The sequence below is a fragment of the Anomaloglossus baeobatrachus genome, chromosome 1 (genome assembly GCF_048569485.1).
Source record: "Anomaloglossus baeobatrachus isolate aAnoBae1 chromosome 1, aAnoBae1.hap1, whole genome shotgun sequence".
Lineage (NCBI taxonomy): Eukaryota > Metazoa > Chordata > Amphibia > Anura > Aromobatidae > Anomaloglossus > Anomaloglossus baeobatrachus.
The window spans coordinates 574,878,544-574,903,582 of record NC_134353.1 but is presented as its reverse complement, the minus strand read 5'-3'; the positions used below and the strand labels follow the sequence as shown (position 1 = coordinate 574,903,582).

General features: G+C 44.9%; 1 protein-coding gene across 1 annotated transcript in view; it reads left to right on the top strand.

Annotated features, from left to right (window-relative positions):
• Nucleotides 1–25,039, top strand: part of SLC1A1 (solute carrier family 1 member 1) — a 129,442-nt gene that overhangs the window by 59,888 nt on the left and 44,515 nt on the right. The window contains exons 3-4 of the mRNA XM_075317591.1: nucleotides 2,062–2,154; nucleotides 10,596–10,710. Of these exons, the coding sequence (XP_075173706.1) occupies nucleotides 2,062–2,154; nucleotides 10,596–10,710 (208 nt within the window). The remainder of the gene's footprint in view (nucleotides 1–2,061; nucleotides 2,155–10,595; nucleotides 10,711–25,039) is intronic.

Genomic DNA, 25,039 nt, shown 5'->3' with positions numbered 1-25,039 from the left:
AGGGCCCGCCCCCCCTCTCCACAAGGACGCCGGCAGCCATTATACATGCGGCTGGCTGGGGAAAGGCAGCAGGCTCTGGGAGACCCAGACTAGAGGGATTTCTGGCGTCCACACACTGCTCCTAAGCGGGTGGTAAGCAGCACAGTAGTGCTGGCCCCTCTAGTGCCTCAGTGTTATATTAGTGTACTTTTTTCTTGGTACCATATATTTATATAGTGCACTGTAAGGTCGCTTCTTGGCTGAACACCCTGTACTGCTCTGAGGAGGCAGCAACATGTCATCCGCAAAACGCAAGGGTGCCAAGGCACAGGCTGTGTACACTGTTTGTACTGCATGTGGGGCTGATCTACCGGCAGGCTCCAAAGACTCACATTGTATGCAATGTTCAGTCCCAGTGGCACTCCGTCAGCCAGAGCCTAATGTGGTGGTAGCCCAGGCAGAGACGCCTGTGAATCCTGCCCCGGTGACGGGGACAGACTTTGCAGTTTTTGCTGACAAAATGTCTGTGACTATGTTAACAATACTGGAGACCTTGCAGTCCAGGCCAGTTACTCAGACCATGGACACTGCTGTGTCTATGCTCGCCGGTCCCCCTCAGTTGGAACTAATCCGTACTTCAAGGGGATCTCAAGCATCACAGGCTGAAGTCTCTGACTCAGATGACAGTCCCAGGCAGCCTAAGCGAGCTCGCTGGGAAAGACCCTCCACGTCTTCACACTGTTCAGGGTCTCAGCGACAAGAGTCTCTCTGTGATGAGACTGAGGACGGTGACCAGGATTCTAATCCTGAGGCCCCTCTCAATCTGGATGCCCCTGATGGTGACGCCATGGTTAATGACCTTATATCGGCAATTAATAGGCTGTTGGATATTTCTCCCCCAGCCCCTTCTGCAGAGGAGGCAGCTGCACAGCAGGAGAAGTTCCATTTCCTATATCCCACTTTCACCAAACATTATCAGGTGCATACCTATGCTTCGGCGGACGCCAGCCTAGGCAGAAGAGTCCTGCAGGCGGCAGTTGCCTCCCCGTAGGGGAGGGCTGTCTTGCAGCTCTAACATGAGGTATTTCTTTACCCACCCAGGGACAGCTTTTGGACGTCCCAATCGTCTGGGTCTCCCAATAGAGCGACGAAGAAGAAGGGAATTTTGTTACTTACCGTAAATTCCTTTTCTTCTAGCTCTTATTGGGAGACCCAGCACCCGCCCTGTTGTCCTTCGGGATTGTTGGTTTGTTTGCGGGTACACATGTTGTTCATGTTGAACGGTTTGCAGTTCTCCGATGTTACTCGGAGAGAATTTGTTTAAACCAGTTATTGGCTTTCCTCCTTCTTGCTTTTGCACTAAAACTGGTGAGCCAGTGATCCCACTGGGGGTGTATAGCCAGAAGGGGAGGGGCCTTACACTTTTTGGTGTAATTGCTTTGTGTGGCCTCCGGAGGCAGTGCTATACACCCAATCGTCTGGGTCTCCCAATAAGAGCTAGAAGAAAAGGAATTTACGGTAAGTAACAAAATTCCCTTCACTTGAATAAAGACTTCCCCATTTCACCAATTTATTATTTTAAAAAAAATCCACAAAGCGCATCTAATGGATGTGCCCATTCTAGGATGGCTGTGGGCTGGTATATTTAGGCTGGGAAGGGCAAAATAACCATGGACCTTCCCAGCCTAATAATACCAACCCAAAGCTGTCTGTTTTGTCTTGGATGGTTATCAAAAATAGGGGAATACCACATCATTTTTTTAAATTATTTATTTATTTACTTCCCAGCAGTGACCTAGGAGTCAGAGATGTGTCCAGGCCTCTTTCTCATGCTGTTCCCATTCCATTTTAGCACTGTTTCTACCTATTTCAGTGATTTTCCAGCCCTCCAGACTTCCTAAGGTGGTGTGCTGGAAAAATGCTTGCATTTCCCATTGACTTCCATTATGCTCGTTACTCGAATTGAACCCATCCGAGCATCTCATTTGCTCTATTTAAGTAACGAGCACTCGAGCAGTTTAGTGCTCACTCATTACTAGTCATGAATTCATATAACTGTATTTTATTATTCACTGTACTTAGGTGTTGCTGCTCTGGATTCCAGTGTATCTGGCAAAATCGGTCTGCGTGCTGTTGTGTATTATTTCTGCACTACAGTCATAGCTGTGATTCTTGGTAAGTTTCTATATTTTAGTGGATTGTACATTTATGTTTTCTAAGTCAAGCTTTTAGGAATATGGAGACATACTTATAACCTAGATAACATTGTGGGTTTTCCATAAATTGACCTTTATTTTCCACCATATCTATTGGTCCCTTCTCAGCCAGTGCTCATTCTTTCTTGTTACCCTTCCTTTTTTTTTTTATGGGCGCTTTTCCATCTGCAATTTCCTTGTGCGAGTGCGATCCGATACAAAATCAGATTGCACTCGCACCAGTGTTAATCAATGAGACAGTTTCCTCTGTCCGTTTTTTCTCCACACGAATCGTGCTCTCAGTACAATCGCAGCATGCTGCGATTTTCACTGATTCTCGGCTCACGTGTGTGTAAAATTGCACTGCACTCGCATGTTATGCGACTGCAGTGTGGTGCATGCAGACAGACAGCGGAGGAGATGGGGAGACAGTGCTCCCTCCATCTTCTCCGCTCCTGTGATTCGATCTCAAGATCGCATCACAGTCGCGTGACCCTCAGCTGACACCCGCAGCAGAGGGTCATTAGCATATCGCTTCCGATGCTCTCCCATCGGAAGCAGTAAGCAAGTGGAAAAGAGCCCTATAACTTCACCCCTCAACCTACAGGCTCCATCTTGTTACTTCTATATGTGAGGGATAAGCCTGCATGCAAACACAGTAAAAAAAACACCATTAGGCCCCCTTCACACGTTAGTGAAAAACATACATGTTTTTCACTGACGTGATAAAGGTGCATATGTCCCTCTGTGTGCCGTGATTTTGGCACACGTGTGATCTCCGTGTGCTAGCCATGATAATACACGGAGATCAGGCACTTATACTCACCTGTCCACGCTCCTGCTCTCCGTGGTGCTGATGTCTCCCGCGATGCTGTGTCCGGCCGCTGCTGTCTCACCACTGCTGTTACTTCCGGGTTGGCTATGCAGTGAATATACATGAGCATAATTAGCCGGCCTGGAAGCAGAGATAGCAGCGGCTGAAAACATTGTCGCTGGAGATGGGTGAGTTTAAAAAGCTTTGTATTTTAAATGTATGTGATTTTTCTGGTACGTGTTTCATGGATCACACCACTGTGTGGTCCGTGGGACATCAGTGATTCCAGAGAAAAACGTACATGTCTCCGTGTGGAAGACACAGACACGCGTGTACGCTGTACGGAACACGTCAGTGAGAAATCACTTATGTGTGCGCAGACTCACTGATTTTAATGGGTCTGCGTATATCCGTGATTTTGGTACATAAAAAAACTGAAACATACATACCAGAATCACTGACATGTGAAGGGGGCCTTATGTATACTTAAAGGGAGGACTGAGTATCCCTCTTTATGTGTATATGACGTCAAAAAGCCACAGGAGGAGGTTAAGGCAGAGCACTGGGTAAGAGACATGACAGAAGCTGGGGAAACTGTGGACATGCACTTACATGCCCCTTTACGACATGCACAAAAAAACAGGGCTGTCATACTGTATTAAGAATTTTGGAGAATTACTTTTTTTGTTAAAGGCTGAAAGGGAAACAGCACAATAGGGTTTTATCTGGGTATAAAAGTAGATTAAATAGGTTTATGCCTACCTTGGAGTTGAATAAATTTATTTGTTAAGGTATCAGGGAAAAACCACCCAGGTACTACCTCTAAAAAATAATAAACTTTATTGGATATCTTAAAATCCGACACAGGGGTGTCCTATCAAACAGCATAAAAATACACAGAACATGGAGGCACAACATAGCCAAAGCGGTTCCTGAACTCCCTGCGTTGTAGATGTGCATTGGCGCTCGGGACCTATGTGTCCTTGCAGGTAGAGTTCCTAGCCTCTGGGGAGTTTGTGGTAACCAGTGTTCATTGCAACACATGGTCCATAGAGATAGGAAACTGTGAATCACAGGAAACTTTCCTTTGTTCCCCCACAGGATTAACTGGCATTGGGTCTTGTTTTGCTTATGGACCTTTGCTCCTCTTGCATTTATAGGCAAAAAGGAGTCGGTTGGTGTTAATTCTCTTGCTTGGAGTATTACCTTAGAACAAGGGCTCATGATCATTTTGGATCTACTGACAGAGAAGAGACCCTATATCTACTCCTCGAACACTATAATACCAAAAATAGTGAATAAACTATACAGTACACTATTGTGTGTCTACAGTCCTCCATCCTCATTGTTTATGCATGGGCAATAACCATTCCATGTGTCATCTTTAGAAAACCCCTGATGATCCCCCTTTTATTGCGTTGGGAAGGGGGGGGAACGTGTCGGGAGAGTTGTGGGTGCCCGCTTATATAGGTTGGGCCCACCGACTCTATCCTAACAATAGTATATATTTTAATTGACTGGAGATTGAACGACCAGTCAAGAACCATAATTTATCTAACGTAAATCTGTTTGTGTGTATGTGGTTTGTCTCACACTTTCACACCTGGTCCTTTGGTGGTGGATACACTGCTAGTTAGCTGTAGGGGCAGTGAGGGTCAGCCACCTGGAAAGGGGGATGTCCAAATAATTATAACACCCTCCGTCGGTAAGAAGAGCAACATAGGATGCAATTTAGCATCTACAGACCTACCCCATTGATTCATTAACTTAATCCCTCACATCTTCCTATACCCACCTAGCACTCACTGGCACATTGTTTTATGTTGTCTGATAGGACACCCCTGTGTTGGATTTTAAGATATCCAATAAAGTTTATTATTTTTAGAGGTAGTACCTGAGTGGTTTTTCTCTAATAACATACCTCGATATATTATCGTTTAGGTTTTTCTCTGTGTCAAGGTATCAGTCAGCTACTGCAGAACCATGGACTCGCTGAGCCCTCAAAAATTGGTGAAGGAAATGGTGTGGTTAAATCCTGTCCTGCTTGACAGAGGTTCACACAATGCAGTTTTGAATAAATACAGTGGCATGTAAAAGTTTAAGCACCCCAGATCAAAATTACTGTTATTGTGAACAGTTAAGCAAGTTGAAGATTAAATGATCTGTAAATGCATAATGTTAAAGATGCCACATTTCCTTTGTATTTTAGGCACAAAAAAAATATTTTCATCTTTTATATTTTTAAATCAACAAAAAGGGAAGATAGGCTGATTCAAAAGTTTGGACACCCTGCATGGTTATTTAAATAGTAGCACCCCCTTTGGCAAGTATCAAGAGTCTTTCAATTTTTGTTTGAGGGATTTTCATCCATTCTTCCTTGGAAAAGTCTTCCAGTTCTGGGAGATTCCTGAATCATCTTGCACTGCTGTTTTGGGATATTTTAACATTTTAAAATTAAATTTTAACCCCTTAGTGACGGAGCTAATTTTCACCTTAATGACCAGACCAAATTTTGCAATTCTGACCAGTGTCACTTCATGAGGTTATAACTCTGGAACGCTTCAACGGATCCCGGTAATTCTGAGATTGTTTTTTCGTCACATATTGGACTTCATGTTAGTACCAAATTTAGGACAATATTTTTTGCGTTTATTGAAGAAAAAAATTGAATATTGGCAAAAATTTTGAAAATTTAGCAATTTTCAACTTTTGAATTTTTATACCGTTAAACCAGAGATTTCTGTGACACAAAATAGTTAATAAATAACATTTCCCACTTGTCTACTTTACATCAGCACAATTTTGGAAACAAAATTTTTTTTTGTTAGGAAGTTAGAGGGGTTCAAAGTTTATCAGCGATTTCTCATTTTTACATCAAAATTTACAAAACCATTTTTTTAGGGACCACATCACATTTGAAGTGACTTCAATAGGCCTAGATGACAGAAAATACCCAAATGTGACACCATTCTAAAAACTGCACCCCCCCCAAAGTACTCAAAACCACATTCAAGAAGTTTATTAACCCTTCAGGTGCTTCACATGAACAAAAGCAATGTGGAATGAAAAAAAGCAAAAATTAAATTTTACCTAAAAATGTTGCTCTAACCCAAATTTATTCACTTTTAGAAGAACTAACACAACAAAATGGACCCCAAAACTTGTTCCCCACTTTCTTATGAGTGCGCCGATACCCCACATGTGGTCAGAAACCTCTGTTTGGACAAATGGGAGGGCTCGGAACAGAAGGAGCAATATTTGAATTTTGGAAAGCAAATTTGGCTGAAATAGATTGCGGGTACCATGTTGCATTTACAGGTCCGCTAAGGTACCTAAACAGCAGAAACCCCTCACAAGTGACACCATTTTGGAAACTAGACCCCTTAAGGCTTCTATCTAGGGGTATAGTGAGCATTTTAGATCCACAGGTACTTCACAGATTTTGTTAACGTTACGTTGTCATATTGAAAATTTTAATAATTTTCTCAAAAATGTTGCTTTAGCATCAATTTTCTCACTTTTTCAAGAGGTAATTCCAAAAATTTGACCTCAAGGTTTGTTAACCACTTTTTTATGAGCGTGGTGATACCTCACATGTGGTCTGAAACCTTTGTTTGGACAAATGGGAGGGCTTGGAACGAAAGGAGCAATATTTGAATTTTGGAAAGGAAATTTGGCTGAAAAGATTGCGGGCACCATGTCACATTTGGAGGACCCCTAAGGTACCTAAACAGCAGAAACCCCACACAAGTGACCCCATTTTGGAAACTAGGCCCCTCAAGGAATTTATCTAGATGTTTGGTGAGTACCCTGAACCCCCAGGTGCTTCACAGAATTTTATAACGTTGAGCCATGAAAAAAAAAAAAAAAATTTTACCACAAAATTGTTATTTCAACCAGGTAGCTTTTTTTTTACAAGAGTAAAAGGAAAAAATTCAGCATAACATTTATTGTGCAATTTCTCCTGAGTTTGGCGATACCTTATATGTGGTGGAAATCAACTGTTTGGGCGCATGGCAGGGCTCGGAAGGGAAGGAGTGCCATTTGACTGCAAAATTGGCTGGAATCAATAGCGGACGCCAGGTTGCATTTGGAGAGCCCCTGAGGTGCCTAAACAGTAGAGGTCCCCCACAAGTGACTCCATTCTGGAAACAAGACACCTCAAGGCTTTTATCTAGGTGTATAGTGAGCAGTATGAATCCACGAATACTTCACAGAATTTGATAAGCTTAGGTTGCCATATTGAAAATTTTCATTTTTTTCACAAAAATGTTGCTTCAGCATCAAATTTCTCACTTTTTCAAGAGACAACAACAAACCGTGGACCCAACAGGTTGTTATCCAATGTCTTATGAGCACAAGGATACCCCACATGTGGCCAAAAACCTCTGTTTGGATAAATGGGAGGGCTTGGAATGGAAGCAGCACCATTTGAATTCTGGAAAAGTTGAAATAAATTGCGGGCACCATGTCACATTTGCAGGGCCCCTTGGGTACCTATACATTAGAAACCCCCCACAAGTGACTCCATTTTGGAAACTGGATTTTATTCAGGAGTATAATAAGCATTTTGAATCCACAGGTACTTCACAAAAATGTTGCTGTAGCAACCAATGTCTCACTTTTAGGCTATGTGGCCATGATCCAGCGACACGGCGTCTAGTACACAGTGTCAGCCTCCTGCAGAGATGTGAGTGTTGTCCACGGGAGAACGCAGCTGCCCATGCCCACGATTTGGGTTCAGGCCGCTGTGGAGCTCTATGCTACCTGCAGAGAACACTCATCTCCGCAGCATAAATTGACATGCTGAGGCTCGGGAAGCTGCGCCACAGGTCAGTTTATGTGGCAGAGAAAAGAAGCACATTGGGCAAGCACATTGGGCATGGGATTTCTAAAAATCCTTCCACTGTGCTTCTACTGCACAATGCAGCATTATGGACACAGGGAAAACACTCTGCGCCCAAAACGCTGCAAATCCCGATTGTGGGCGCACAGCCTAAAATGCTACAATGGATGAATGGATAGATGTCAAACATATATAACGTCCCACCCCCTGCATATTCTAAGCTGGCGCCCTTTAGTGCCTTTCATGTGGCACTAAAGGGTGCCTAGCCTTGTATTTAGCCCCCCAAAAAAATAATAATTAAAATAAACGACGTGGGGTCCCCCCCATTTTCGATAGCCAGCTAGGGTAAAGCAGACAGCTGTAGCCTGCAAACCACAGCTGACAGCTTCACCTTGTCTGGTGATCAATTTGGAGGGCTCCCCAGGCATTTTTTTAAAAAAAAAAAAACGTGGGGTCCCCCCCAAATTAGATCACCAGCCAAGGTGAAGCGGACAGCTGGGGTCTGGTATTCTCAGGGTGGGAAGAGCCATGGTTATTGGACTCTTCCCAGCCTAAAAATAGCAGTCCGCAGCCGCCCCAGAAGTGGCGCATCCATTAGATGCGCCAATCCTGGCGCTTCGCCCCAGCTCATCCCGCGCCCTGGTGCGGTGGCAGACGGGGTAATATATGGGGTTGATACCAGCTGTAATGTCACCTGGCATCAAGCCCTGGGGTTAGTGATGTCACGGCATCTAAACAGATACCCGACATCACTAACCCAGTCAAGTAATAGACAAAAAAAAAAGACAAAAAAAAAATTTATTTGAAAAAAAAACTCCCCGAAACATTCCTCTTTCCCCAATTTATTGAAAATAAAGAAATTACGGTCGCTGTAATCCATTTTGGAGGTCCCACGCCGACTCTGGATCTTCTAGAATATGGGGGGCACGTTCAGGGAACGTATCCCCCATTTTCTGGAAGAGCAAGCTCTCCATGAGCAGTGTGGGTGCAGTAATCTGAGAATACTGCACTCACACTGCCCCGGTCCAACTTAGGGCAGAGTGACCTGCAGTAACCTCATTCCAGAATATGAGGGGCACGCTCACAGAACGTACCCCCCATTTTCTGGAACAGCAGTCTCTCCATGTGAGGACCACACTCCTCACATGGAGAGACTGCTGATTACTGCACTCACTCTCCCCCGGTCCACAGTGGAGCAGCCTGTGCATCAGCGACGTCAGCGTCCCTGCAAGACTGACGTCGCTGATGCACAGGCTGCTCCACTGTGGACCGGGGGAGGAATCCAGCTGACAGCCGCTGTCTGCGCATGCGCCGCCAGCATTCAAGAAGGAGGCGGCGTGATCGCGGGACGGATCACCAGACAGGTAACATATGACCGGGGGCTGGGGGGCTGGGGGGGGGTGATGGGGGGTGACCTAGTGGGACTTGGGGGGACCTGGGGACACCTTTCTGCCGCATGTGACGTGTCACATGCGGCAGAAAGAGCAGAATGAATGCGGGGGAGGGGGGGTGGCTCTGGAGACCCGGAGGGGGCTCCGGTGACCAGAGGGCTCCGGTGGACCGGAGGAGGGGTCAGGGGGAGGACATTTCCCTCCGATCTGAAATGTTTGATCATTTCAGATCGGAGGGAAATGAATGCAGAGCCGGCGGCGGCAGTTTTCAGCGCGCGTCGGCGCCATCTTGCACGCTCCGGAGGGGGGCTCTGAAGAACTGGAGGGGGCTCCAGGGACCAAAGAGCTCCGGTGTACCGGAGGAGAGGTCAGGAGGGGGACATTTCCCTCCGATCTGAAATGTTTGATCATTTCAGATCGGAGGGAAATGAATGCAGAGGCGGCGGCGGCGGGAGTTTTCAGCGCGCGTCGGCGCCATCTTGGATTTTCCAGAGGGGGGGGGGGTTGGATGGATTTCTCCGGTACCGGGGGCTTTGGGGGCACTAAGGGCTCACATTTATTTCTCATCTGACATGTTTGATCACGTCAGATGAGAAATAAATACATTTTACCAGCCATTTATTTTTTTTTTATGTTGTCGCCGGTATACGGTGTATACCGGCGATCGCATTAACGGGGTGCATAAAAAACACCCCGATTCATAATCTGGGGGGTCTCAGCTACCCCCGGTAGCTGAAACCCCCGAGATTTTTCGTCACTGGGGGGCGCTACAGGGTTTTTCCGGCCTGACGTCTCAAGACGTCGGAACAGAATAAGTACCCTGTTTTTCCGACGTCTTGAGACGTTAGGCCGTCGCTATGGGGTTAAGATGAAAATATTTGTTTTTGTTGCCTAAAATAAAAAGGAAATGTGTAATCTTTATCTTTATACCTATTAGACATAATTTCATCTTGAACTGTTCACAAATACAGTAATTTTGAGCAGGGATGCCCAAACTTTTGCATGCCACTGTAAACCACTGTTTTATTTTTGTCTGAACCTCTGTCAAGCAGAGCAGGAGTTAACCACACCATTTCCTTCACTATTTTTTGGGAAAGGTGAAGACTACTACTAAGTTTAACATAGTCCTGGAAAATCCCTGTAACAACTTAATTTTTAATTCTCGTACCATCCACCAAATTCGGATCAAGGTCATGACTTTCATGTTATTCCAGATAAGATATCATATTGGTGGAAACTAAGGTTTCGCACTGATGCATCGGACAGTTGAATGTGTGTGTCTGTGATATCTGCTCCAAAATGTATACATAAATGTACAATAATGCAGAAACCAACAAATCCACTTTATTGTTTTTTATTGTTTACTCTAGGAATTGTTTTGGTTGTGAGCATCAAACCTGGAGTGTCTCAAAGTGCAGATGACATTGACAGGACAGGGAGTACCCCAGAAGTCACCACTGTTGATGCATTGCTCGACCTGTTGAGGTAAGATAACAGTATTTATTGTTATGAAAAATTACATGCATATTCTTTACTCTTGTCACAAAAAATGTAATTTACTTTTCAATAGCATTTAATCTACTGGATATGTGACATACAAAAGGTTATAAAATAATGTAAACTATAACAGAAATAAAACCACATAATCATAATGATTATTTTTGGCTGCTCAACAGGTGGTTATATATATACAGTATTGTAGACCTCACATTGCTTTTGTTTTACTCACTTTCACATTGCGTTTTCACCTACGTTCACTGGTCCTGTCGGGGCATTCGTCCAAACCCCCTTCCCCCCTGCAAAACGTGTTTCGGAAGCATGCGCTGACGTGGCCATTGACTCCTTCTGCTCCATTATAGTCAATGGCCCCGTCGGAGTATGCATCCGAAACACGTTTTGCGGGATGGGGGGGGTTTGGATGGATGCCGCGACTGGACCAGTGAATGTAGGTGAAAATGCAATGTGAAAGCGACCTAAGACTATGTTCACATGTTGCTTATTAGCTGCATGTTTTTTCACTGTGATTTTTTTTCTGCAAATGAAAAGCTTCTTTTTTTTACTTGAATTAATTGGAAAACTGCAACATTTTTAAACTCTGCATAATGTCAATTCTTTCAGCAATTTTGCAGTATTTTTGCTGCATTTTTAACCCACGAAAAGCAATGAGAAACTGAAAAAAACTACAAAACATGTTCTTTTTGTGTATTTTTAAGTGTTATTAAATGTACTGTAGACAAAGCACCCAAAAAATGCTACAAAAACCACACATCAAAAATGCTCAATGCAGTATTTTTACTGATAAGAAAGCAAGTTTTGCCTGCAGAAAAAAAACAAAAATGCTGCATGTGAACATAGCCTTACTGTACTACATTTTCCACATCACTACTGGGTGAACTTTAAAGGGAACCATTGTCCAGGATTTTCGTATATATAACCTAAAGCCAGTCTTATACTGGCACTATAAGGGTACGCTCACACGAGCGTTGAAATCGGACGTGTGCAATGCGAAAAAATCTCGTATTGCACTCTGACCAATGTTAGTAAATGAGGGCGAGCAGTTGGTCTGCTTTTTCCTCATCCAGATTCTGGATGCGAGAAAAGTAGCAGCATGCTGTGATTTTCTGCTACAGCCGTATCACTCGCACCCATTCAAGTGAATGGGTGCGAGAGAAACATCGCACTGCACTCGGATGTTGCCCCAGTGCATTGCGATATACGCACAGGCTGACAATGGAGGAGATGTGGGGATTAACCCCTCCCTCTCCTCTGAAACGCCCGCCCTCAGCTTCAGAGCTGTGACCCGATTGCAGGATTGGGTCACAGTCACATGACCCTCGGCTCAGGCTCGCAGCTATTATCTGATCATCAGCTGCTGTCACTGAAGAAGCTGGTGATTTTATAAACTTTACTTTCTTGTATTTCAAAACCTAAACATCCGAGCTGACCAGTAAAGGTATGTAGAGAATCAGTCTGGTAGTGCCAGTATAGCACTGGCTTTAGGTTATATTCGAAAATCCTGGTGATTGGTTCCCTTTAAGGCCACTGATTGCAGAGAGAGACAATAGATGGAGCTGAAAATAAATCTGGAGAACCAAGCTGACATAATTGGATACTATTTTCTAATGACAATATATCACATTATTGGGCAAAAAAAAATGTAACAAAAAGTAATATATCTATGTTCAGGGCAACACTTTAATACTGATATGCATATAACCACTGTTGTCAGTTCTGTTATGTTAACATGACATATTAGAGATAGTAGATACCAGCAATAAATTACATCCTCATTATCAAATTGCAGATTGCTAAGGAAGATAATTAAGCTTTAACTCTTGAGGAGCAAAGTACAGAGTGACTTTTAGCTTCTCTAGAAACAGGTATTAAAGGGAATGTGTCATCAGAACATGACCTGTTGTTTATTAAATTAGGCTATTGTGTTAAAGGTATTTTTGAAAAAATATTGGCAATGGTTTATTTTTCAATTTCACAATTTTTATTAAAAACTAGGAAGATACCAGCGGCTTCGCTCTCGGAAAATGATATGTCACATTGTTGGTTATGCGTGCTAAGGTTACATTTTCAGTTTTCTCTTCTTTTTTGTTAGTTTGGCATTAACAGTTGTTTATTTTTACAAATTCGTTGGAACGCTGAGGCGAACAACAACTATTTGAATACATTTTTGTTAAATATTACAGTTTACTCTCTGCTTGCTTTGAAGCGTGGACAAAAGACAGTCTTTAAGGCCTGCGTCACACAACCATGCCGCCGGTACGTGTTTGCGATTTTTTGCACGTACCGGCGGCACGGAGACACGTTCAGCAATGCTACCCTATTGTAGCAAGCACAAACACGTAAAACCACACGGAACGTGTGTCCATGTGCGTTTGTACGTGTGTGCGTTTTCCAACACGCTGACATGTCAGTGTTTTCTCCGGCAGCACGGGTGTCACACGGCCCGCACCCGTACCACACGGGTGTAGTGTGGATGCGGTCCCGGGTGACACGCGCCGGAGAAAACACACGTGTCAGAGAAAAAAAAAAAACCTTAACTCACCTTCTCCTGCCCTCCTGTCTCTGCCGCTGCTGTCACTTTCTGCTGACCGCCGCTCATTATTCTCATTTAATATTCACTTCACTGCCTGGCAGCAGCAGCGGGGAGTCGGCAGGGCTGGAGACCGAAGATCAGCACCACGGACAGCAGGAAGGACCACGTGACTAAAATAACCTGTTCTCCGTATGTTATCACGGATAGCATGCGGAGAACACACGTGGCCCGCACGTACCAAAGACATGTACTTACCTGCACGCAACACGCAGGGAAAATACGTGTCTCTCGGCACGTGCGTGATTTTCACGTGAGTGTGTCGGAGGCCTAATAATGTGACCCTTAGTAATCACCTCACAGTGATCAGAGGTCTAATAGGTGAATCTGTGTGTATATATACAGTATATATAATATAATATATATAGTAAATAATATATAATCTAGTATATAAAGCTCAGTGTATGTATGTGTGTATGTCCGCTAAAGGAATCCGCACCGTCGCATTTACAATCACGAAATTTTGCACAGACGCCCCATGTGACTCAGGGAACGTCATAGACTATGTTTTAACAGGAAAATTTAACCCCGCGCTTTACAGTTACTCTCCAAAAAACATGTCTCCATTTAACTGAATGGAGGTGGGAGCTATAGGCTATTAATAGCAACTGTCAGTGGTTGCTATAGGAAGAAAATAAACTGTTGGCATAAGAAGGTTATGTGTGACGGATAGAAAGAGACAGACAGACAGACAGAGACACAGACAGAGACAGACGTGGAAAGAGACAGCCCTGGAAAGAGACAGCCGGGCAAAGAGACAGCTGGGCAAAGAGACAGCCGGGCAAAGAGACAGCCCTGGAAAGAGACAGATGGGGAAAGAGACAAACGGGCAAAGAGACAGCCGGGCAAAGAGACAGCCAGGCAAAGAGACAGACCTGGAAAGAGACAGACGGGGAAAGAGACAGCCCTGGAAGAGACAGCCGGGCAAAGAGATAGCCCTGGAAAGAGACAGACGAGCAAAGAGACAGACGGGCAAAGAGACAGACAAGCAAAGAGACAGCCCTGGAAAGAGACAGCCCTGGAAAGAGACTTCAATGGCAAGAGACAGACGTTCAAAGAGACAGACGGGCAAAGAGACAAACGGGCAAAGAGACAGCCGGGCAAAGAGACAGCCGGGCAAAGAGACAGCTGGGGAAAGAGACAACCGGGGAAAGAGACAGACGGGCAAAGAGACAGCCAGGCAAAGAGACAGCCAGGCAAAGAGACAGACCTGGAAAGAGACAGATGGGCAAAGAGACAGACGGGCAAAGAGACAGACCTGGAAGGAGACAGCCGGGCAAATAGACAGCCGGGCAAAGAGACAGCCGGGCAAAGAGACAGCCCAGGAAAGAGACAGACGGGAAAAGAGACAGTCCTGAAAAGAGACAAATGGACAAAGAGACAGACGGGTAAAGAGACAGCCCTGGAAAGAGACAGCCCTGCAAAGAGACAGACGGTCAAAGAGACAGACGAGCAAAGAGACAGCCGGGCAAAGAGACAGACAGGCAAAGAGACAGCCGGGCAAAAAGACAGCCGGGCAAAGAGACAGCCAGGGAAAGAGACAGCCGGGGAAAGAGACAGTCGGGCAAAGAGACAGGTGGGCAAAGAGATAGACTGGGAAAGAGACAGACTGGGAAAGAGACAGACCGGGAAGGAGACAGACTGGGAAACATACAGACTGGGAAAGAGACAGACCTGGAAAGAGACAAAAGTGGAAAGAGACAGACGTGGAAAGAGACAGCTGGGGAAAGAGACAGACCTGAAACGAAACAGACAGGGAACGAGACTGACAGACAGAGAGGGACAGACAGACACAGAGAAAGAGAGACAGACAAAGAGAAAGAGAGAGACACAGAGATAGAGAGATACAGAGATAGAGAGAGACAGACAGCCTGATACAGAGACAGACAGAGAAACTGATACAGACAGAGACAGACAGAAAGTCGAAGAGATCCTATCCTGGGCAACACCCGGGTACAACAGCTAGTTATACAGTTAGGTCCAGAAATATTTGGACAGTGACACAATTTTCGCGAGTTGGGCTCTGCATGCCACCACATTGGATTTGAAATGAAACCTCTACAACAGAATTCAAGTGCAGATTGTAACGTTTAATTTGAAGGTTTGAACAAAAATATCTGATAGAAATTGTAGGAATTGTACACATTTCTTTACAAACACTCCACATTTTAGGAGGTCAAAAGTAATTGGACAAATAAACCAAATCCAAACAAAATATTTTTATTTTCAATATTTTGTTGCGAATCCTTTGGAGGCAATCACTGCCTTAAGTCTGGAACCCATGGACATCACCAAACGCTGGGTTTCCTCCTTCTTAATGCTTTGCCAGGCCTTTACAGTCGCAGCCTTCAGGTCTTGCTTGTATGTGGGTCTTTCCGTCTTAAGTCTGGATTTGAGCAAGTGAAATGCATGCTCAATTGGGTTAAGATCTGGTGATTGACTTGGCCATTGCAGAATGTTCCACTTTTTTGCACTCATGAACTCCTGGGTAGCTTTGGCTGTATGCTTGGGGTCATTGTCCATCTGTACTATGAAGCGCCGTCCGATCAACTTTGCGGCATTTGGCTGAATCTGGGCTGAAAGTATATCCCTGTACACTTCAGAATTCATCCGGCTACTCTTGTCTGCTGTTATGTCATCAATAAACACAAGTGACCCAGTGCCATTGAAAGCCATGCATGCCCATGCCATCACGTTGCCTCCACCATGTTTTACAGAGGATGTGGTGTGCCTTGGATCATGTGCCGTTCCCTTTCTTCTCCAAACTTTTTTCTTCCCATCATTCTGGTACAGGTTGATCTTTGTCTCATCTGTCCATAGAATACTTTTCCAAAACTGAGCTGGCTTCATGAGGTGTTTTTCAGCAAATTTAACTCTGGCCTGTCTATTTTTGGAATTGATGAATGGTTTGCATCTAGATGTGAACCCTTTGTATTTACTTTCATGGAGTCTTCTCTTTACTGTTGACTTAGAGACAGATACACCTACTTCACTGAGAGTGTTCTGGACTTCAGTTGATGTTGTGAACGGGTTTTTCTTCACCAAAGAAAGTATGCGGCGATCATCCACCACTGTTGTCATCCGTGGACGCCCAGGCCTTTTTGAGTTCCCAAGATCACCAGTCAATTCCTTTTTTCTCAGAATGTACCCGACTGTTGATTTTGCTACTCCAAGCATGTCTGCTATCTCTCTGATGGATTTTTTCTTTTTTTTCAGCCTCAGGATGTTCTGCTTCACCTCAATTGAGAGTTCCTTAGACCGCATGTTGTCTGGTCACAGCAACAGCTTCCAAATGCAAAACCACACACCTGTAATCAACCCCAGACCTTTTAACTACTTCATTGATTACAGGTTAACGAGGGAGACGCCTTCAGAGTTAATTGCAGCCCTTAGAGTCCCTTGTCCAATTACTTTTGGTCCCTTGAAAAAGAGGAGGCTATGCATTACAGAGCTATGATTCCTAAACCCTTTCTCCAATTTGGATGTGAAAACTCTCATATTGCAGCTGGGAGTGTGCACTTTCAGCCCATATTATATATATAATTGTATTTCTGAACATGTTTTTGTAAACAGCTAAAATAACAAAACTTGTGTCACTGTCCAAATATTTCTGGCCCTGACTGTATATAAAGCTGAGTGTATGTACAGTACAGACCAAAAGCGCAGTGGCAAAAACCATCAAACGCTACAAAGAAACTTGCTCATATGAAGACCACCCCAGGAAAGGAAGACCAAGAGTCACCTCTGCTGCGGAGGATAAGTTTATCCGAGTCACCAGCCTGAGAAATCGCAGGTTAACAGCAGCTCAGATTAGAGACCAGATCAATGCCACTCAGAGGTCTAGCAGCAGACACATCTTTAGAACAACTGTTAAAAGGAGACTTTGTGCAGCAGGCCTTCATGGTAAAATAGCTGCTAGGAAACCACTGCTAAAGACAGACAACAAGCAGAACAGACTTGTTTGGGCTAAAGAACACAAGGAATGGACATTAGACCAGTGGAAACCTGTGCTTTGGTCTGATGAGTCAAAATTTGAGATCTTTGGATCCGTGTCTTTGTGCGACGCAGAAAAGAGGAACGGATGGACTCTACATGCCTGGTTCCCACCGTGAAGCATGGAGGAGGAGGTGTGATGGTGTGGGGGTTCCTTGCTAGTGACACTGTTGGGGATTTATTCAAAATTGAAGGCATACAGAACCAGCATGGCTACCACAGCATCTTGCAGCGGCGTGCTATTCCATCTGGTTTGCGTTTAGTTGGACCATCATTCAACAGGACAGTGACCCCAAACACACCTCCAGGCTGTATAAGGGATATTTGAGGAGAGTGATGGGGTGCTACGCCAGATGACCTGGCCTCCACAGTCACCAGACCTGAACCCAATCGAGATGGTTTGGGGTGAGCTGGACCGCAGAGTGAAGGCAAAAGGGCCAACAAGTGCTAAGCATCTCTGGGAACTACTTCAAGACTGTTGGAAGACAATTTCCGGTGACTACCTCTTGAAGCTCATCAAGAGAATGCCAAGAGTGTGCAAAGCAGTAATCAAAGCAAAAGGTGGCTACTTTGAAGAACCTAGAATATAAGATATTTTCAGTTGTTTCACACTTTTTTGTTAAGTATTTCATTCCACATGTGTTAATTCATAGTTTTGATGCCTTCAATGTGAATAAAATTTTCAGAGTCCTGAAAATAAAGAAAACTCTTTAAATGAGGTGTGTCCAAACTTTTGGTCTGTACTGTATATCTATCTATCTATCTATCTATCTATCTATCTATCCATCCATCTATCTATCTATCTATCTATCTATATATATATATATATATATATATATATATATATATATACTTATATGTATAAAGCAGAAAATGTGTGTCCCGAAGGATCTCAAATCTCAGCTATGAAAACTGCCTCAGAGTCAACCTGTTCTATTTGGTCATATCTATCAATTACAGCTCAGCTTTAACTTTACCTTAGCATCAGATAGTGCTGATAAATGAGGCCCCTGTTACTTTTGCACAGGTTGTTGACAGCCATCGCTATTAGGCGATACCCAGACATATTAGGGTGGGTACAGGTAGCCCTGGGAAGGCCGCAGGGCCACAGGCAGCCCTTGGGAGACCGCAGGGTCACAGGCAGCCCTGGCGAGGCCACAGGTGTACAGGCAGCCCTGGGGAGGCCGCAGGGGCACAGGCAGCCATGAGGAGGCCGCAGGGGCACAGGCAGCTATGGGGAGGCCGCAGGGGCACAGGCAGCTTTGGGGGTCGTAAAGTCACAGGCAGCCCTGGGGAGGCCACAGGGGTACAAGCAGCCGTGGGGGATGCAGGGGCACAGGCAGCCGTTGGGAAGCAGCAGGGGCACAGGCAGCCGTAGGGGTCACAGCCTGCTGTGGGGAGGCCGGAGGAGCACAGACTGCCGTGGGGAGGCTGCAGGTGACACAGGCTACCGTTGGGACGTGCAGGGGCACACACAGGCCTTGGGACGCTGGAGGGGCACACAGGCATGGGAGCACAGAAAAACCTGGGGGATGCTGAGGCAGCCTCTTCTCTTCTGTGGAACGAGAGCGAATTGTGCGCTTTCTCCACCCATATTGGCTAGCGTGAGGACATAAGCCTCACAGGGTTTAAAGGGCTAGCAGCAAGCAAGACAGACACGACTGCCGCCCGAGCACTGTGGTCTCTGGAATCTGCCCAGTGGCCACAGAAAAGAGCCGCAGGTTCCCCACCCCTGCTATAGTGCCTAAATTCGGGGGAGGCTAAATCTCGCAAAGGGGGGAAATTTCGAGTTGTAATGTTAGCAGTATTGTTAATGACGGACCGTGCAAAATTGTAATGAAATCGGGTGAAAAATGCGGATTTGTATTTAACGGGCTATCACACATAGATTTTCTGCTTTATTTATAGATTAGAAACCTTGCAATTTTCACACAAGCCACTGAAAGTTTTGTAGAAACTAATTTCTTATTGTTTCAAGAAATAACACATTTACATTAACAACAATGACCCTATTTTTTTTGTATTAAAGCATCTAAGGAGTGTGTACAACAAGGCTCAATGTGAAGGGATGGTGAGCAGCGTTAGCTAGGGCATCATCTATTGTGATTGTTGGTGGAACGATTCTTCCACTCTTTGCTCAGTATGTGCTGGTCTGTCATTTGGTTGAGTGACAGCTCAGTAGTCCAACCTGGAACTGTGGCGTGCAGAGCTGTCGGTGTTTTCAGTGACGGCTCGGTCATTAAATCTCATTCTGGGAGGTGCTGAGTTTTTGCGGGTGTTCCCTATTTCCTGTAATTGCCCAGCTTTTTAGCTGAATACTTTTTCCCAGAGCACTGCAGTCTTAGGCTATGTGCGCACGCTGCAGTTTTCGCTGCGTTTTTTCCCCTTTTTTCAGGTGAGTTTTTGGTCTAAAAACTGCATGACTTTGCTTCCCCAGCAAAGTCTATGAGTTTTCATTTTTGCTGTCCGCACAGTGCAGTTTTGTTTTAGGTGCGTTTTGTGGTGACCACAAAGATGCAACATGTCAATTACTTCTGCAGCTTAAAACGCGCAAAAACGCATGCGTTTTTTTGGATGCGTTTTTACCGCAGGTGCGTTTTTGTGTGGTTTTTGTAGTCAAAAACACACAAAAACAATGTATTTTTGTGGTCACAAAAAAAGGCAACGAGCACACATAGCCTTAGGGGTAGTTTGCACGTTGCGACATCGCTACTGCGATATCGTCGGGTTAAAATCGAAAGTGACGCACATCCGGTGCCAGTAACGATGTCGCAACGTGTAAAGCCTAGATGCACCAATAAACGATCGCAAAAGCGACGTAAATTGGTGATCTGTGTAGTGTCGGTCATTTCCATGACTTCATTGCAGCGACAGGTACGATGTTGTTCCTGGTTCCTGCGGCAGCACACATCGCTGTGTATGAAGCTGCAGGAGCGAGGAACATCTCCTTACCTGCGTCCCGCCTGCAATGAGGAAGGAGGTGGGCAGGATGTTTACGTCCTGCTCATCTCCTCCCCTCCGCTTCTATTGGCCGCCTGCCGTGTGACGTCGCTGTGACACCGCACGACCCGCCCTCTTAGGGAGGAGGCGGGTCACCGGCCAGAGTGACGTCGCAGGGCAGGTAAGTGCGTGTGATGCTGCCGTAGCGATAATGTTCGCTACGGCAGCTATCACAAGAGATCGCATGTGCGACGGGGGTGGGGACTATCGCGCTCTGCATCGCTAAAATCGTCCAGCGATGTCGCAACGTGCAAAATACCCCTTAGTCTTCTGCTAAGTTATGCTAACCTCTTGTATCTGTACACTGGGAATTGATCTTTTTCTGTCTGAATTTTGACTTTGTTTGACCATCCTTTTTCCTTATCCCTCTGTTCTGATCTGCTAGCCTCCAGGTAGTCTGACTCCAGACCATGATTTATCCCCTTAACGCTGACGTGCTCTCCTGGCACCTGATCACGGCACGTTTGACTATTTTGCCTCATGACTGGTTTGTGTAGTGACTAGTGTCACACTAAGGCTATGTGCGCACGTTGCGTAATTTCATGCGTTTACGCTGCATATTACACTGCAACGTAAACACATGCATCCTGAGTTCCCAGCACAATCTATGAAGGTTGTGCATAATCCATCCGCATGTTGCGTTTGAGAGCGCAGCGATTTGCATGCTGAAATTTTCATCCAAAAAGCAGCGTATCACTTATTTTGTGCGCTTTGAATGCAGCTCCCACTCTGTCTATGGGAGAGGCAGCATCCAGAGCGCATGAAATCGGCATCTATTCTGCAGACACACTGCATCCATTACGCAGTGTTTCTGCAGCGATTTGAAGCGCACCTGCACTGCCAAATCGCTGCAGATTTTTCAGCATGGACACTACGCAATGTGCGCTCATAGCCTTAGACTGGTCATAATTTTTTTTCTCATTTTTGCTACCATGGATTCTGTACATATTCTTTGTGAACAGGTGGCGAATCTGACACAAATAATACAGAATCTGATGATGGAATATTGTAATTTTCAATCATCGCAATCAGATTTGCCAAGATAGGGATTCCCTATAACACTCCACTCCTGGCTGTGACTGTGATACCTGCACCCTCTGATGTGCAGTTGGACCCTCCCAAACCTGTAGTGGCTCTACCTGACACATTTTCAGAGGAGAAAGACAAGTTGACTCCAGGGAGCTACACAGCTGAGGACTATAGTTCGGAGTTTTGGCAATGGTCGACTGAAGTTCTAGGTAATGACGCAGCTCTTAGGTGCCAATTCTTCAGAGGCCGCACGGATAGTGTTAACAATGCTCTGGCTCAGCATACTCCACCTTGATACTAGTGGGAGGCCATGACGCAGGCTATTTGTATGGATCGTAGAATTTGGAAGAGACATGATGAACGACATTAGGTCTTCGTCATTTTTCCCAGATCAATCCATTTACCTAAGGCGGAACCCATGGAGGTGGGAGCTGGGAGCCGGGCCGCTAAGAAGAGACTTTGCTACGATCTCGGATTCTGCCTCTGTTGTAGTCGTGTTGGACATTTCCTCAAGGACTGCTTGGCATGCCTTCAAGCAAGCAAGTCATTGGGAAATGCCTAAGGGTGGCTTTACATGCTGCAATATCCGGCCCGATATCGCTAGCATGCGACCCCCCCCATCGTTTGTGCGAAACGGGCATATCGCTGCCCGTCGCGCACAAAATCTGGCACCCCCGTCACACATACTTACCTGCATAGCGACGTCGCTGTGACCGGCGTACCGCCTCCTTTCTAAGGGGGCGGTCCGTTCGGCGTCACAGCAATGTCACTAAGCGGCCGCCCAATGAAAGCGGAGGGGCGGAGATGAGCGGGACGTAACATCCCGCCCACCTCCTTCCTTCCGCATTGTGGCCGGAGGCAGGTAAGGAGATGTTCCTCGTTCCTGCGGCGTCACATGTAGCGATGTGCACTGCCGCTGGAACGAGGAACAACTTCCTCCCATGCGACAGCAGCGATAACTGGCAGCGGAACCCCATGTCAACGAGGAGCGATTTTGGATGTTTTTGCAACGATCCAAAATCGCTCCTAGGAGTCACACGCTACGACATCGCTACAGCGGCCGGATGTGCATCACAAAATCCGTGACCCCAACGAGATCGCTGTAGCGAAATCGTAGCGTGTAAAGCCCGCTTAAGTCTGGTTGATTATCGAGGAGATCTTTTCCAACATCACGCTTTAATTCTGTACAGGTTTTCTCTGCTAGTCTGGAATGTCTGCCAGGGTACCAGAAGGACTTTCGAGATGTGTTCTTAGAAAAAGAGGCAGAGATATTTTCTCCCCATTGTCCTTATGACTGTGCTATCAATCTTATAGTTACATAGTTACATAGTTACTAAGGTTGAAAAAAGACCTAGGTCCATCTAGTTCAACCTTCCTCCACCAGTTCTACATTTGGTCACAAAGTCATTTATAACCAACAATGTTGTGTGTACTGAGGAAATCATCCAGCCCTTTTTGGAAATCTGTTATAGTACCTGCCATTACTACCTCTTGTGATAGGGCATTCCACAGTCTGACTGCTCTAACTGTAAAGAACCCTTTCCTATTTATCTGTCAGAATCGCTTTTCTTCCACTCGCAGTGAGTGCCCCCTGGTCCTTAGTATTGTCTTCGGAAGAAATAAGTCATGTACCAGTCCTTTATATTGACCACACATGTATTTATACAAATAAATGAGATCTACTCTGAGACGTCTTTTTTCTAAGCTAAACATATCTAACTTTTTCAACCTGTCATCATATGAGAGGCCTTCCATTCCTTGTAGTAGTCTAGTTGTCTCCTTTGAACTGACTCTAACTTCTGAATGTCCTTTTTAAAATGTGGAGCCCAAAACTGAATCCCATATTCCAGATGTGGCCTTACAAGTGATTTATAGAGGGGTAACAATACGTTGGGATCACGGGATCTAATCTCTCTTTTTATACACCCTAGAATCTTGTTTGCTTTTGCAGCTGCTGCTTGACATTGAGTGCTGCTGCTCAGCTTATTTGTAATGAGAATACCCAAGTCCTTCTCCTGTTCTGTAGTCCCGAGTTTACTTCCATTTAATGTATATGCAGTTATAGGATTACTCCGTCCTAGGTGCATTACTTTACATTTATCAACATTAAATCTCATTTGCCAAGTATCTGCCCATTCTGACATCTTATCCAGATCTTTTTGTAATATTATACTATCAAGGTCAGTTTTTAATATCCTACATAGTTTGGTGTCATCAGCAAAGACTGACACTTTACTATCAATTCCATCCACAAAGTCATTAATAAAGAGATTAAAAAGAATTGGTCCTAGCACAGATCCCTGCGGCACCCCACTGCTGACTATAGCCCATTTAGAGAATGTTCCATTTATAACTACTCTTTGTTTCCTATCTTTTAGCCAATTCCTTACCCAGTTGCATATAGTTTCCCCTAGTCCTTGCTTCTGGAGCTTTAGTATAAGGCTATTATGTGGTACAGTATCAAATACCTTTGCAAAGTCCAAATAAATCACATCAGCTGCATTACCAATATCCAGGTTTGCACTTACCCCCTCATAGAACCCCAACAGGTTGGTTAGACACGATTTATCTTTCATGAATCCATGCTGTCTGTCAGTTATTATATTATTTTCTGCAACATATTTTTGCATGTCATCCCTTAAAATGCCCTCAAAAATTTTGCATACTACTGATGTCAGGCTTACTGGACGGTAGTTGCCTGGATCTACCCTCTTACCTTTCTTAAATATCAGTACCACATCAGCAATCCTCCAATCCTGAGGCACCAACCCTGTTACAAGTGAGTCTAAAAAGATGAGATACAACGGTCTGTCAATTACGGAGCTCAATTCCCTCAATATTCGTGGATAAATGCCATCTGGCCCTGGGGATTTATCCCTAATGCCAAATTATCGAAAGCTCTCCTGTATAATCTATCGATATCTGAACGGACCGCCATGAAAGAGTATGTAAACGAATGTTTACGAAAGGGTCATATCCATCCTTCCTCCCAGAAGGATCATAAACATTTAGCGTATATTGAATCTGCCAAGCAGTTGACTCCAAGGCAGACAGATGGTGCATATTTAGCTCTAGATTAATTTTTTTCTATCACGTTTAAGCCATGGTCTAAGATAGTGAGGATTGACGCTTTGTCACGCAGCCTTAATTCTGTTTCTCCTCCAGAAGCTCCATCCTCCATTCTTCCTCAGGGTATTGTGGTTTCTATAGTATCCTTGGAGCTGTTAGCTGAGATCCGTGAAGCCCAGTCGTTAGCTCCTTCCAGTACTCCAGGATCCAAATTGTTTGTTCCCGTGTACCTGAGATTACGCCTGTTGTAAGAATTCCATGACTCCGTTTTGAGTGGTTATCCGGGGATCACAGCTACCCAGAAAAGTATCGCTAGACTCTTTTGGTGGTCATCCATGCATAATGATATTAAACATCTTGTATTCACTTGTGAAACTTGCGCACTTGCTAAAGGCTGTCATAGCCAGCCAACCGAGGAATCGGCTCCATTGCGAATTTCAGAAAGACCGTGGACTCATTTGTCTATGGATTTAATTACTGATTTGCCTTTCTTAGGTGGGAAAACTGTGATTTGGGTGGTAGTTACCTAATGCCGAAACACTTTCCAGGTTGTTCATCAAACATGTGGAAATATTTCATGGAATCCATCTGAAGATCGTATCTGATAGGGTGGTGCAG